The sequence below is a fragment of the Rhinolophus hipposideros genome, assembly GCF_964194185.1.
Source record: "Rhinolophus hipposideros genome assembly, chromosome: 2".
NCBI classification, from domain to species: Eukaryota; Metazoa; Chordata; class Mammalia; order Chiroptera; family Rhinolophidae; genus Rhinolophus; species Rhinolophus hipposideros.
The window spans coordinates 8,821,965-8,837,068 of record NC_138048.1 but is presented as its reverse complement, the minus strand read 5'-3'; the positions used below and the strand labels follow the sequence as shown (position 1 = coordinate 8,837,068).

Below are 15,104 nucleotides of genomic sequence, written 5' to 3'. Positions count from 1 at the left end.
TGAGGTTTTACAAATGTGGAAACTGACGCTGAAGTTAAGTATCTTGCCTGAGATCAAGTGGGGCATCAGATTTTGATCTTTATCCTGCTGTTTTCATTATTCTTTTTCCCTGATTTATTTTTCTCCATAACACTTGCAACTAATACTAGGTATTTTATTCTTCATTTGTACATTGTCAGTCTCTCCCAAGTGGAGAGTAAGTTGATGGGGGTGGGGATTCACATCTGTTTTATTCACTGTTGTAACCCTAGTGCTTATCCCGGGGCAGGGCACAGTGGGCTTCCTCAGTAATACTAATTAAATAAACTGTTCAAACATCAGGGTACATTCTCTGATAGCAATCAATTTCTATAAACAACTTTTGCAAGTACTAATGCATCGAGGTATTCTAAAGAAAAACATTATATTAGCACAAAATGTGCATATTATTGCCAGGATTTCTTCAGCTAAAAAGAGCTACCCTATGTTTTTAGACAAATATGTCACGACTAAAGACAGTGCTAATAAAAAGTCTTTTACCTTTAAATTCATGTCCATGTCAAAGAGAGAAATATCAGTTTAATAAAGAAGGGTACTCTCTAGTATTTTCTAAGACCAGCCTTTGCCTTTGAAGAAAAGTCGATTTATGTCTGATTGCTTTGATGATTAAAACATAATTATCAGGAAGAGTGGAGTCGATCCAAGATGGCGGAGTAGATATACACTGTGCCTGCTTCTTTCCATGAACAAATTATAGAAAAATCAACCTGGAGAACCATCTGAAGTCTAGCTGAACAGAAGTTTCATAACTAAGGATATAAGGAAGAACCCCATCAAGACTTTTAGGAGGGGTGGAGATGTAAAACTGGCTGGCTCCAAACGTCCATGCAGCAGTTGAGAATCAGGAGGGATATCTTAGCCACAGAGGTTCCCCCCAGAGAAGTGAGGGACTCTGGCCTCACACCAGGCTCCCCAGCGTGGAGTACTGGTGCCGGGAAGAAGAGCCCCCATAACATCTGGCTGTGAAAAACAGTGGGGATTTCAACCATCTGGATTGGGCAGAAGGCTGTGGGAAACCCAGATGTCCTCTTAAAAGGGCCTGCGCACACACTCTGTCACTCTCAGGTGCTCACCTTCGGCTCTGGCAGAAAGACAGTGACATGGGGTGCATTGGAGGCACACAGGGGTCAGACTGAGGTGTGTGGCTTCAAGACGATGGTTGGAGGACAGTTGCCATTTTCCTTGAGTGGGGTGCTTCTCTTGTGCAGTGAGCAGGTGGATGCATTCTGTCCTGTGTTGAACCCCTCTCCCATGCCCATGGCCAAATCTGAATCTGAATTGGTTTGGTGAGCTCCTCTGGGCCCCTGCCCCACCACCTCCCCCAACACCAGAGGCAGTTTCTTAGCTAGCAGCCAGCCCTGCCCACATTGCACTATTTCTTGGAAAATTGTCAAAGTCCACAGGCCCCAGGTGGACAGCGACTGGCCTTGGTTGCTCTGTGACTTTTGCTGAGTAGCTCCAGGCGCAGTACTGGCACCAAATCTAGTTAATCTACATGAACCTGGTGACTACAACTCTTCCCACTCTAGTGACTCCCTGAGACCCTGCCTCTTCCAACTTGCAAACCACATGAGGCTTTATCAGTGACTGAACCTTAAGGGAGCTAGCAGGTGGCAGCAGGCCTCAGGATTTCCTGGCTTTTTGCAGAACTATCCCAGGCTTGGCAGCCATCCTCGGTTCACAGTGTGACCTTTCCCACACACCTCCAGGTTTAGCACAGGCAGTGAAAAACCTCTTTGTAGCTCCTACCAAGTACTCTCCAGATGGTCACAGGCAGTCAGTGATCTGGGCCTGCACTGGAGCCCCTCCCAAGAGGCCCCAGAACCAACATACTTGGAGATGGGCTTCAGACCACAGCACAGCACAGCCCAATTACCCCACAAGTGGCACACACAACGAGCAGTTTCAACAGGCACCAGAGCCTGCTAGAGAGAATCCCATTTGGTGAGGTAAGCCCCCTGCACAGAGCCCACAAGCTGTGGATGTGGCCAATCCCCACAGCCAGTGTCATGCAGGGTGGCATGTGGGGTCTCTGGTCCCACTCCCCACATAAGAATGCAGGACATGGTGAAGCCAAAAAGGAACACCCACGGAGCCATAGGTAGGGGAGTCATACCATTATAGTCTCGTTGGCAGCTGGGTTGAAGACACAGGAAACAGGAACCACACTATCCACAACCTGCTGTCCACTCTCTCTCTGCCAACCAACCTCACTGGCTAACTGCAATCCGCTCTTGCTAGCTCAGTCACCATCTTCTTGCTAGCCCCCATCCTCTGCTAGCGTAGTCACGGCAGTTATATTAGTGGCCAATGGCTCACTGGTTACAGCTGACGGCCAACTAGCCACAGCTGATGGCCATTTACTACCTGAGCCAGCACCTTTCCACGTGAGGCTGAGAACCTGGAAACTGCACTCCTGGCTCTGTCCCCACAGTCAGTCAGCCTAAGGGCCAACCACACCTATTAATGTGCCAACAGCAACAAAGGTTCAGCTATACCAGGAGGGCACACACAGCCCACATAGGGGACACTCCTGGAGCACCCAGAGCAGGTGACCAGGGAGACTGTGCTAGCACCCCACAGGACTCCTACTACATAAGTCCACCCAGCCAAGAAGATCTATCTAGTACATATAAACAAACACAGAAAGACAGACTAAATGAGGAAACAAAGAAATACACCCCAAATTAAGAAGAGGAGAAAACTCCAGAAAAAGAATTAAACAAAATGGAGGCAAGCAACCTACCAGATACAAGGTCTGACAATCAAGTTCATAAATTTGTTGCAATGATGTTTCTAACATTTTTGGATATCAAAGGGATTGTTCATTATGAATTTGTACCAACTGACAAACAATTAAACAAGTTTACTATTTGGAAGTGCTGAAAAGGCTGCGTGAAAAAGTTAGATGAAAATAACCTGAACTTTTCACCAACAATTCAAGGCTCTCGCATCACGACAATGCACCAGCTCACACGGCACTGTCTGTGGGGAGTTTTTAGCCAGTAAACAAATATCTGTATTGGAACACCCTCCCCACTCACCTGATCTGGCCCCCCATTACTTCTTTGTTGACCCAAGGATGAAGGAAATATTGAAATATTGAAATATTGAAGACATTTTGATGACATTCAGGACATCAAGGGTAATATGACAACAGCTCTGATGGCCAGTCCAGAAAAAGAGTTCCAAAATTGCTTTGAAGGGTGGACTGGGCACTGGTATTAGTGCATAACTTCCCAAGGGGAGTACTTCAAAGGTGACCATAGTGATATTCAGCAATAAGGTATGCAGTACTTTTTCTAGGATAAATTCATGAAATTAATTGTCAGAACTTGTACAGAGTTCAAAACAATGGTTATTAGGCTGTTCAAGAAACTTAGTGAGAACTTCAACAGAGAGATAGCAAGCTTAAAAAATAACATAGAAACCATAAAAAAGAAGTCAAAATTGAAGAACACGATAACTGAAATGAAGAATGCACTAGAAGGAAACACCAGCAGACTAGATGAAGCGGAGGATTGAACCAATGATTTGGAAGTCAAGGTAGCAGAAAATACCCAATTGGAATGGCAAAAAGAAAAAAAGAATCCAAAAAAACGAGGCGAGTTTAAGAGACTTCTGGGACAAATCAAGCATAACAACATTCTCATCATGGGGGTACCAGAAGGAGAAAAGAGAAGCAAAAGGTTGAGAATCTATTTGAGTAAAGAGTGACTGAAAACTTTCCTAATCTAGTGAAGGAAATAGACATACAAATCCAGGAAGTACAAAGTTCCAAACAAGGTGAATCTAAACAGGCCCGCACCAAAACACATTATAATTAAAATGGCGAAGGTTAAAGACAAAGAGAGAATCCTAAAAGCAGCAAGAGAAAAGCAGCTAGTGACTTATAAGGGAGCTCCCATAAGATTGTCAGTTGATTTATCAACAGAAACTTTGCAGGCCAGAAGGGAATAGCAGGAAATATTCAACCTGATGAAAAGCATGGACTTACATTCAATGGTACTCTACCTAGCAAGGCTATCATTTAAAATCAAATGACAGATAAAGAGCTTCCCAGACAAGAAAAAGCTAAAAAAGTTCATCACCACAAAACTAGTATTACAAGGAATGTTAAAAGGATTTCAAGATAGAAAAAAAAAGATCAAACTTATGAATAATAAAGTGGCAATAGCTACATATATATCAACAATTACTTTCAATGTAAATTGATTAAATGCTCCAATCAAAAGTCGCAAGAGGACTGAATGGATAAAATAACAAAACCCTTACATAAGCTGCCTACAAGAGACTCACTTCAGATTGACAGACACACAGACAGAAAGTAAAGAAGTAGAAAAAGATATTTCATGAAAATGGAAATTACATAAAGATCTGATAGCAATTCTTATACCAGAAAAAATAGTCTTTAAAACAAAGGCTATGGGCTGGCCCTGTGGCTCAGGTAGTTGGAGCCCCGTGCTCCTAACGCCAAGGTTGCCGGTTCGATTCCCACATGGGCCAGTGAGCTGCACCCTCCACAGCTAAGATTGTGAACAACAGCTCTACCTGGAGCTAGTTGGCTGCGGTGAGCACCTGGAGGTCTGCGTGAGCTGCCATGGGCTACTGTGTGCTGCCAGGAGTGGCCAGAGGCTAATGTAAGTGGCTGGAAGCCATCATGAGCTGCCGGCAGCCAGCGGGAGCTTGAGCAGCTGACCGACTGCCTCAGCAGAGCCGGGGAGCCCAAGGCTCATAACACCAGCATGGGCCAGCGAGCTGTGTCCTATACTAGACTGAGAAACAACGGCTTGAACCGGAGTGACCGGGGAGGCGGAAAAGGGAGGGGGAAGGGCAATAATAAGAGACAAAGAAGGACCCAATAATCCCACATTGGGTATTTATCGAAAGAAACCCAAAATGGTGTTTCGAGGGGACGTGGGCATCCATGTGTTCATTGCAGCATTGTTTACAAAGGCCAAGATGTGGAGGCAGCCGGGGTGTTCTTTGATGGATGAATGGATAAGGAGGAGGTGGTACATACATACAATGGAATATTGCTCAGCGGTGAAAGGGAATGGCTTCTTGTCATCTGCAGCAGAATGGACGGACATGGAGGGTATTGTGCTGAGTGGAGTGTCAGAGAAAGACAGATGCAATGTGATTTCGCTTATATGTGGAATCTGAAGAACAAAACAAACAAACAAACAAACAAACAAAACAGAAACAAACTCAGAGACACAGAGAACATTTTGATGGCTGCCAGATGGGAGGGGCTTGTGTGGGTGAAAAAAGAGGAAGAGATTAAAAGGTACAAGTTTGTTGTTACACAGTGGTCATGGTGACATAGGGTATAGCATAAGGAACATAGTCAATAATATTGTAATAACTATGTATGGTGTCACACGAGTACTAAATTTGCTAGGGTGATAAATGGGAGGGGGTTAAGGGGCAGGATGAAAAAGTGAAGGGTTTAAAAAAATAAAAATTGGAAGTTCCAAAAATTCATGGGGATGTAAATAAAACATAGGGAATATAGTCAATGATATGGTAATAACTATGTGTAGTACTAGGTGGGTACTAGATTAGGCAGGGGCTCACTTTTTAAATTATGTAAATTCCTAACCATATGCTATACACCCAACATTAATATAAAATAATATTTAATGTCAACTGTAATTGAAAAATTTTAAAAAGGAGGGAAAAGTAAAGGTGAATAAGAAGTCCACATTTCCAGGTATAAAACAAACAAGTCATGGGGACATAATGCACAGCATGGGAAATATAGTCAATAATATTGTGATAGTGGGGTACAGTGTCAGATGGTTGCTGGACTTATCATGGTGATCACTTTTTTAGATATATAAATGTTGGACAATGATGGTGTACACCTGAAACTAATATAATATTGTATGTTTACTATATTATTAATAAAAATTGTTAAGACACAGAATTATCAACCTCTATTATGCTCTCCTACTGATTTGCATGTAGCAAATCAAGAATAATCTGGTAAACTCACTAATCTGGCAAATGTGTTCAGAGCTCACAAAATAGATAAATCCTTCAAAATAAAATTTGTCATGCTAAAAATCAATCATGTCTCATATCTTAAAGTTGCAATGAAATATTATTAGGCTTTTTGAAAGTAAAGAACCACATGTTTTGTTCCAGTTTGCATAATTTTCGATTTACTAGAAGTTCACAGTGTGCAGGGCATTGTATTGTGGCATATTGTTGGAGGAACAAAAGGAACATTTAGAGATGATCTCTTCCCTCCTGGAATTTCCACAGTGAATGGAAGAGGCACATAGCTATGCACACTGTAGTCCCTCCAGCAATAATTGTTGACTTTTTATTTGTAATCAGAGAAGCTTGGCAATGGAAAGCTATGTTTTTTTTTCTGGGTTTACGAGAACTGAACTGAAGTGGAAACTGTTATTTGCTTTAACGAAACAATTTACTCTTATGCAACATTAAATTGTGTCAATCAAGCAAATAAAGGAAGAAAGCCTTATTTATAAAATTGCCTGCTTCTGATTTCACTTTGTTGCTTCTCAGCTCCAAGAAGGGGAAAAAAATGAAGATTTTGCTTCTGAGTATTTTTCTGTTTTTATATAGTACCACAGCCTGGGCAAAAGATAAACATTATTACATTGGAATTATTGAAACAACTTGGAACTATGCCTCTGACAATGGGGAAAAGAAACTTATTTCAGTTGACACGTAAGTCACTATTTTTATTGTTTATAGACCAAATTTATAAATTATTAATTTGAAAATAAAGCCAATAACACAAAATATTTCTTTAACTTTTTATGTGCAGAAACTGCAAAATATGGGTTTGAAACCCAAGATACGTTAATAAATCTCCCCTAAATTCCTGGGTATTTTTTAAATTTTATTTTGAGAGGCTGCCCTGCTCCTATTTCCTTGGTCCCAGGGAACTGTGTGGGCTTCTTATTACCTCCTCTGTTTGTTATTGCATTTCCTATCAGGGTGCAGTCCTTTGGTGTGTTTATGCAGACATTCCTTAATTTAAAATAATGACTTATAAAATGTTATGTTTATTATATACCATTTATTGATTATTGGTGGTAAGGATAAAATTTTAATCCTTTCAAATGTCATTCATAGAAATCAAATACAATTTTAACAAATATGGCTGTGTCTAATACTTTTTGGATGATTCTGGACAATTAATTGAGTTCATCTCTCTCAGTCTCAGCATCTTAATCTGCAAAATGAAGATAATAAGAATATCTAACAAGAGTGTTTGAAGAGTGGGTGCTTGTAAAGCTTTTATTACAGTGCTGGGCAGATGATATATGTGCAAAAAATGTGATCTATTTATTATGAGGCCCCTCCCCAAACTCTATGTAACTTTAATGTTTTCATGTTTCAGTTGAAAGCCCCCTTATTTCAAGCAATAGTCACCATACAAAAATTCAAGAATATAGTTCTCCTTGAAGTTTTTTTTTTAATTAAATTTATTGGAGTGACAATTGTTAGTAAATTTAGATAGATTTCAGGTGTACAATCCTTGAAGTTTTTTGTAATGGAAGTTTACCTATACTGAGGTCCTCATTTTTAATAATGTTAACAAACATTTACCACCAAATTTGAAATATAGCATTCAAAGGCATTGTTCATTACATTTAAAAATGTATCTTCATGGTGATAAAGCACAAATGAGCCCAATGACCATCACCTGCTAATACTGTATCTTTAAAAATAGTGAAACAAGTATGCCAAATTTTATAATTGTTGAATGTTTTGGGGTATATACTATTCTTATTAATTTTATATGTTTGAAATTTTTCACAGTAAAAAAATAGATACATAGATTATAGTAGTATCTAATTGTTAAGTTATTAATTTAGTAACATACAGGAAGGAAAGTTTCTGACCTAAAAATAACTGATTGTAAATAAAACTAATACATCTTGCAATTATTTTTTTAATGTGGTTTTGAGGTAGTATTGTCTTAGTACTGTGACATATTTTCATGGTTTCACTAAAGCCATCATTTTGTATAAATTCAGTATGTTCCCTGGTTAAATGTAATGTAAATTATATGTGGTTTCTATAGGGAAACCAGATATATTTTTTTAAGGAAAAGTACTGCCCTACTTCATGCTTCCACCCACCATCTTTCTGCTATTACTCGTGATCAAATATCAAATCAGATTTATTGGGCATAAACTAACTGCAAGACATTGCACCGAGCACGATTCAATAAAGAAGTTTCTAATTCCAGAAATTAGAGAATAGAAGAGAGAGGGAATTTGTTAAGATTTTTTGGGGGGAACGGGGATGGGTGAGAAAAGAATTCCTTTGTTTTTAAATACTCCCGTGTCCTATCTGTGCTAGGGAGGTTATGCCATATACATCGGTTTTAACAGCCTGGTCATGCAAACTCGAGATGACACTGCTTACTCTGTCTGTTATTTATTTTTTTAATGCATCTGAACAGCAAATGTTGACTAGAGCTTCATCAATTTTGCCAATACTATGGTAAACTTTTTGTATGGATGTGTTTAGTTACAGCTTTATGCCCCCTTCTTTGTCTCTGATTACCAGCATGTCCAGCTGTCTTAGTTAAGGCTGCTATAACAAAATGCCACAGACTGGGTAGCTTATCAACAACAGAAATTTATTCCTCACGGTGCCGGAGGCTGGGAAGTCCCAGATCAGGGTGCCAGCATGGACTTGCTCTATTGAGAGCTCTCTTCCTGGTTCCCAGTCTTTTCACTGTGTTCTCACACAGTGACAGAGGCTAAGGATTTCTGGAGCCTCTTTTATGAGGTACCATACTTATCCCACTCGTGAGGGCTCCATCCTGATAGCCCAAGCACTTCCTAAAGGCCTCATCTCCCAAAACCATCACATTAGGGGCTAGGATTTCAACAACTGAATTTGGGGGAAGACATAAATATTCATACCACATACAAACCCAATCAGCAGGGATGATGGGATATCACCAGCTATATCTGGCACTCTTTGTCCTGTGAAGGCTAAAAAGGAGTGGAGATAAGTATGCTGAGAAACAAGGTTGAAAGAGTGCAAGATGCGTGCTAGGCAGAGAATTAGGTTTAAGCTGACGTTGGCCTTGAAGATCTGGGATAATGAAGAGGAAAGGATGTATTGAGATGACAGGAACTGCATCTGTTCCCTTCACTGCTTGTTCACTGGTATCTGGAACATAAGAGACACTAAATTAATATTTATGAATAACTGCAAATAAATAAATAAAAGGTATATGGGGAGCTAGAAGAAATTACAGGCTGTGTTGTAAAAACTTTCACTTGTTTCCAATGTGGAGAGATTCACACTGTGGAATAAATCAGACAATAGAATGAAATAGAAAAAATCAGTTTATGGAGTTATGCATGGGGTTAGTGAAACTGAAAACATTACCAGGTATTAAGAGAGAAATGTATGGATTTTTTTACTAGGAAAATAGTTTACCTCTCTTTGTTAATAGCAATAATACTTATTTCTAATGGAATGAGATGGAAAGTAATTTTGTTATATTCAGTAGTGCCACTTATTAAGGTGAATGCCTTATCTGTTACTTCAACAAATTAATAAATAGAGATTTTATAAAATATAGTTTTCTGCTCCTAAATCGTTTATATTTAAATAATAATAAGAGACATACATATAAAAGCAATTAGTAAACACAACAGTGTGTTCTGGGTCTATAGTAGGCACTAATCAAATATTTATTGTGTTTCTTAGCTATATAATGGCAACAAAAAATAGTACTCCTGACTCCTGTTATCTTCAGGTTAATTTTTTTCCTGGTAACATATGTGTGTGTGTGTGTGTGTGTGTGTGTGTGTGTGTGTGTGTGTGTGTGCTTAAAATTCTTGTCCTTAAAATTCTTTAAGCACAAGAACAGCTATCACAAAACTCTTTGCACTGACTTTGTAGGCTCTCACTCAGGCTTGGTGACTCTTATTTAACATACAGACAATCCTAGTTTTTCAGCCCATCGTAGTTTTGAGAAATTACTGAAGATGTTATTATAAGCAGAACCAGTAATGAAGAAGAAATAGCAGCTCAAATCCTGACCAAACAGAGGACAAACTAAGAACATTTCATCCTATAGTAGAGTGATAACTATTATAATTATGACACTAAGTGAACAGAATATCTAAAGTATTCAACAAATGTTAACAGTTACTATTGTTATCAAAAAAAAGCTGACATTTTTTTTCAGTATCCCCTATTTAAACAAATAGGAAAGCAAACAAAATATTTTTAAGTAAAACATTTTCACTGAAGACATTCATTTCACTCCTTCAAAAATGGTCCTAAAATTTTTATATGATTCTTAAAGAGGTACAATTATTAGCTAAAATAATCTGGATAAAGTCAGTTATAATGACTCATTCTCCAAGGTTGCCAAATAAAAAAAGAGCAAGCAATAGTTGATACAAATACTTCACACAGGACAGCCTGTGGGAAGGAGCTAATTAAGCAGCTATAAGATTTCACACTTTTCAAATTCTCTGATCTATTGTCACAGTTACTATTTTCCCTGAGAATGGATACAAAAGAAGGTTGACAAATGGATTGTGTATTTATGTTGTGCCAGTGAAGTCCTGCTGGTTCGAACCTTGTGCCCTGTACACCAAAGTTGAGTCTCTGTCTACCAGTTAATTTTTGACTCTTTCCCTTGTGATTCCAATGTGTAGCAGGCAGACTCTTTGAAATGGTCCTCAAAGATGTCCTACCCTAAATTTCCAGAATACGATGTATGATGAGATATCACTCCCATGATTTATTTATGTTATAGTCGATGGCACAGTTGACTATAAAATAGGGAGGTGACCTGGGTGGGACCAATCTAAAGCAGAGAATTCCCTAGTGGAAGAAGAGGAAGTCAGAGAGATTCAAAGAGATTTGAGGGGGATTTAGCAAACTGTTGCTGGCTTGCAGATGGAAAGGGGCATTTGAGAAGGAATGCAGGTGGCTTTAAGGAATGAGGAGAGGTCCTCGATTGACAGCCCGTAAGGAAACTGGGATTTATATTCTACAAACACAATGAACTGAATTTTGTTAACCACACAGATGAGCCTGGAAGTGGATTTTTCCACAGAGCCTCCAGACGAACATGCAGCCCCGCCAGCATCTTGTGATGACCTAAGTAAAGAACCCAGTCATGCCTTGCCAGACTTCTGACCCACAGAACTATGAAATAATAAATGGATGTTATTTTAAGCTGCTATGTGATAATTTTTTATGCATTAGTAGGGAACTAACATACTATGTCTCAATTAATGAAGCCAAGGACCCAGAAGCTTTTCTTATTTATTACCCACATTTTAGTAATCCTGTCTGAACACAAACTGAGTGCATTCTGAATTTATGGGAGGGAATAGCATTAGCATTATCTAATAAAGGCAGTATAAATTTTTTTTTTAAATTCCCCTATCATTAGAACTCACTTCTGTGTCTGAATTACCAGAAATTATAGGAGTCAGCTATAGGATTATAGAAATTGGGTACTAAAAAGGAGGGATGTGATTATGGAGAGGGGTCATATCTAGTTTAATGAGTAGAAAAAAGCATGTTACAACTGTCAACCGGAAGAACTACAATTAATGTGAATTGTTTGTTTAGGTCAAAGAACAACTAGAAAAGATTCTCTTGACAGAATATCTGATTAGCAAACTTCCTGTAAGCTTCCAGTAACTGACCTTTTGTCCCCAAGCTGTACTTTTGAAATTAAATAGATATCCCCTGATGACCCTTTGACCTTCCTTTGGAGACAGAATATAAGCAAATAGTCCCTCCCCAAAGTATCACATGATGTGAAATATTTCTCAATTTGGTTAAGACTTAATTTTGTTTCATCCAAAAAGACAAGATGAGAAATATATTTTGCATATTGTTATGTATAGAAAAGAATTCCAAATGTTAAAAACCTTGAATATACTATAACTTCAGATCAACTATTTTAAAGGTAATTTTCACCCCTCCCCCAAAATCATTGTACACAAAAAAATAAATCTCAAAGTTTAGGCAATGCTCCTCCTATTTCAGGAAGTGATTAATACAGGAGAATTTCAATGCAATGAAAGCATTTTGACAAAACCCGCTGCTGTTGAAATGGGATGTGATATAATCCTACGTGCTTTAGAGTCACATTCAGAAAATGTAATTTCTCACTGCATTTAAATGAAACCATAAGAATTAGTGAGCTTTTTTTAAACTTTGGCCTTCTGTAAGATGTATATCAAGGGGCATGGTAGAACACAGATTAGAATCTCTATATATGTATCATGGGGACCAATCCCCTAGCAACAGACACTGGAGAAAATTTACCCTGGGCTTAGACGGGCCTTGCGTTGTGAGATGGGGTGCTTCAGGTTCTCCTGAAGGGACCGGGAGGGCCTCCGTCTCTGTCCTGTAAGCTTTGCAGCTGCAGCTGTGTGCCTGACTGAAACCGTACTCTTGCTGACCTTCTCTCAGTATGGACTGAATGAATCTGCCTTTCATCTCAGTGGCTTTCAGTGCCTCAGAATTGTGCTGCTGTGAAAACATCTCCTTATTAAAACTACTCCTGTTCATACTAATGCTGCAGTTTAGAAAGAAGAATTCACACACCTGTCCTGCTGTTTTTCCATGCATTTTGATGTCCTTGAAGCTTCTCTGAACCTTCCTGAATTTGTTTTTCTATTTTGTTGTAACAAACAATCAGAAAATGACAGAGAAATGAAGGCATAAACATGGATTTGCCACCCCACATGGGGTACAAAAGATGTCACTTCTTTATTTTTCTAAATTCCTGCTTAGGTCCTCTTCCCCAAGGATAGGGAAAGGTGACCCTATGTCATTCATGTTTAAGTGAACAATTTGCGACTCCAGGAGTTTACACAGTCCAGGAAAACTGGAGTATTTGGTATATGGTAACAACTCTGAGATGCTCATCGTCGAAGCTCTCTGGCCAATCCAGAGACAATGGCTCTGCTGTTTTCAACACCTCTTCCCACTGCCCAAACTCTGCCAGCAGGACCCCTGCCAAAGCTCCAGCACTGAGGCTTAATGTGATGCCCCCACGCAAACACACCAGCAGTGGCCTGACCACTACCAGGTCTGGTCTGGATACAGACCCTGCCACTTTTCTGTCTCTTGGTCTCAAGGAATCCCACTGCCTCTGGGACTGGACAGCTCTCTTCCCCTTCACCTCGAGCCTCCCCCACTCAGGCTGCCCATGAGCCCAGAGCAGCATCTGAGCACAGTGGAGTGGGGTGGGGTTCTTAGTAAATGCAGATGCCCATTTCCCACCCCAGACACATGGGATCAGAATCACTGGGGCTGGGCCCCAAGAACTTGTATTTTATCAAGGTCCTGAGTAGATTCTCACACACATTAAAACTTAAGAAAGTGTAGTCTAGATCCCTGAATTTTATAAAAGCTGGATCTTTAAACTCTGCAACAACAAAAATCAAGAATACCCCAACAAGTCCTACTCTTGTCTTGAACGGAAAGGAAAATGTCTCTCACTCTTTCCAATGAGCTCACAGCTGGGGAAACAAGATGATGTTTATTCTTTAATCAGGTTATTTGGGCCTCATAGGGGTGGAAAATGGTAAAGCATCAAAGGTCACTGAAGCGAAAGTAGGCAAACACACACACACACACACACCACACACCACACATGCACGCGGGCACACACACCACACACACACACAGACACACCACACACACAGAGACACATACCACACACATACACAAATACCACACACCACACACACACACACCACACACACCCTGGATGATCAGCTTGAGTGCTAACAGGTTTTATTCTAGAGGAGGAAACCTCAGCTGCTGGTGGAGGGGCTTGCCAAAGTCCGGGTTTTGAGTGGGTCCTCCTAAACTGCGAGACGGCAGTGCCCACAGATCCCACTGAGCTATCCAGGCATAATAACTTAAGAATCAGTTCCAGTCTTTGAATACCAAGCTCACTTTCTTTCTTTTCTTTGTATTTCCTGGCTTCTATTTACTTTACTGATATTTTTTCAGGAAAGTTTTAAGCAGCCTTTAATAGGCTACTAATCAGAATATAAACGTTCAACATTCAAGTATTCTTGGCAGCAAGCGATTAAAAAAAACATAAGGGTAATTTGAATCCAAAGGTAATTTATAACTCACACACAATTGTGCGCAGCAATTCCAACCTTGATTTGGTGCTACTAATGGAAACAAAAATGAAAGAATTAATTTAGCATCATTACTTTTACTTTATTTAGGAATACAAGTGTATATGTGTGTGCATATACACACACAGACACACACACACACACACACACTTTGGTGTCTCAAATATCCAGATTGATTGCATATAAACTCAAACTTTTCCAGTAGCTAAAAGAGGTACATCAGACGTGAGAAATGTCTTTATTTTAATATTTCACTTTAATTTTATATTCTATTCCATAATACCTCCATGTTTTAATATGAAAATCTTGTAGAAAATGCTGTGGTAAGATGCACCATATTTTCATGGCCCCTTTACAGATGGCTCTCTGCCTCATATCTGATGTGAGACACATCACATCGTCGAAACAACAGGGCTAAGTGACTGCTCTTCTCTTCGTTTCATGTAGGCATCCCTACAACAATGGGCAAACATTTAATGTGATATGACCATTAATTTCTCTTTAATTTAATGTTACCCCCAGGAATGATGGCTTCTGATAGAGTTGTTTTCTTTTCCTTTGCAGGGAACATGCCAATACCTATCTTCAAAGTGGCCCCAATAGAATTGGAAGATTATACAAGAAGGCCCTTTATCTTCAGTACACAGATGGAAACTTTACGACGACTATAGCAAAACCTGACTGGCTGGGGTTTTTAGGACCTATTATCAAAGCAGAAACTGAAGATAACGTTTTTATACATTTAAAAAATTTTGCCTCTAGGCCCTACACTTTTCATGCACATGGGATAACATACCAAAAGGAACATGAGGGTAAGTTCAGCTCATACTCCAGCTGGAAATTTCCTCTTACTTTTCAGTAGGAACACTTTTTAACTTCTAAGAATATAGACTCCTCTTCTGAGTGAGA

General features: G+C 39.5%; 1 protein-coding gene across 3 annotated transcripts in view; it reads left to right on the top strand.

Moving 5' to 3' along the window:
* Positions 1 to 6,246: 6,246 nt before the first annotated feature.
* CP (ceruloplasmin) overlaps positions 6,247 to 15,104 on the top strand; it is a 60,632-nt gene continuing 51,774 nt past the window's right edge. For all 3 annotated transcript variants that reach the window (XM_081063852.1, XM_081063853.1, XM_081063854.1), the window contains exons 1-2: positions 6,247 to 6,744; positions 14,760 to 15,007. In XM_081063852.1, the coding sequence (XP_080919978.1) occupies positions 6,599 to 6,744; positions 14,760 to 15,007 (394 nt within the window). In that variant the 5' untranslated portion in view covers positions 6,247 to 6,598. The remainder of the gene's footprint in view (positions 6,745 to 14,759; positions 15,008 to 15,104) is intronic.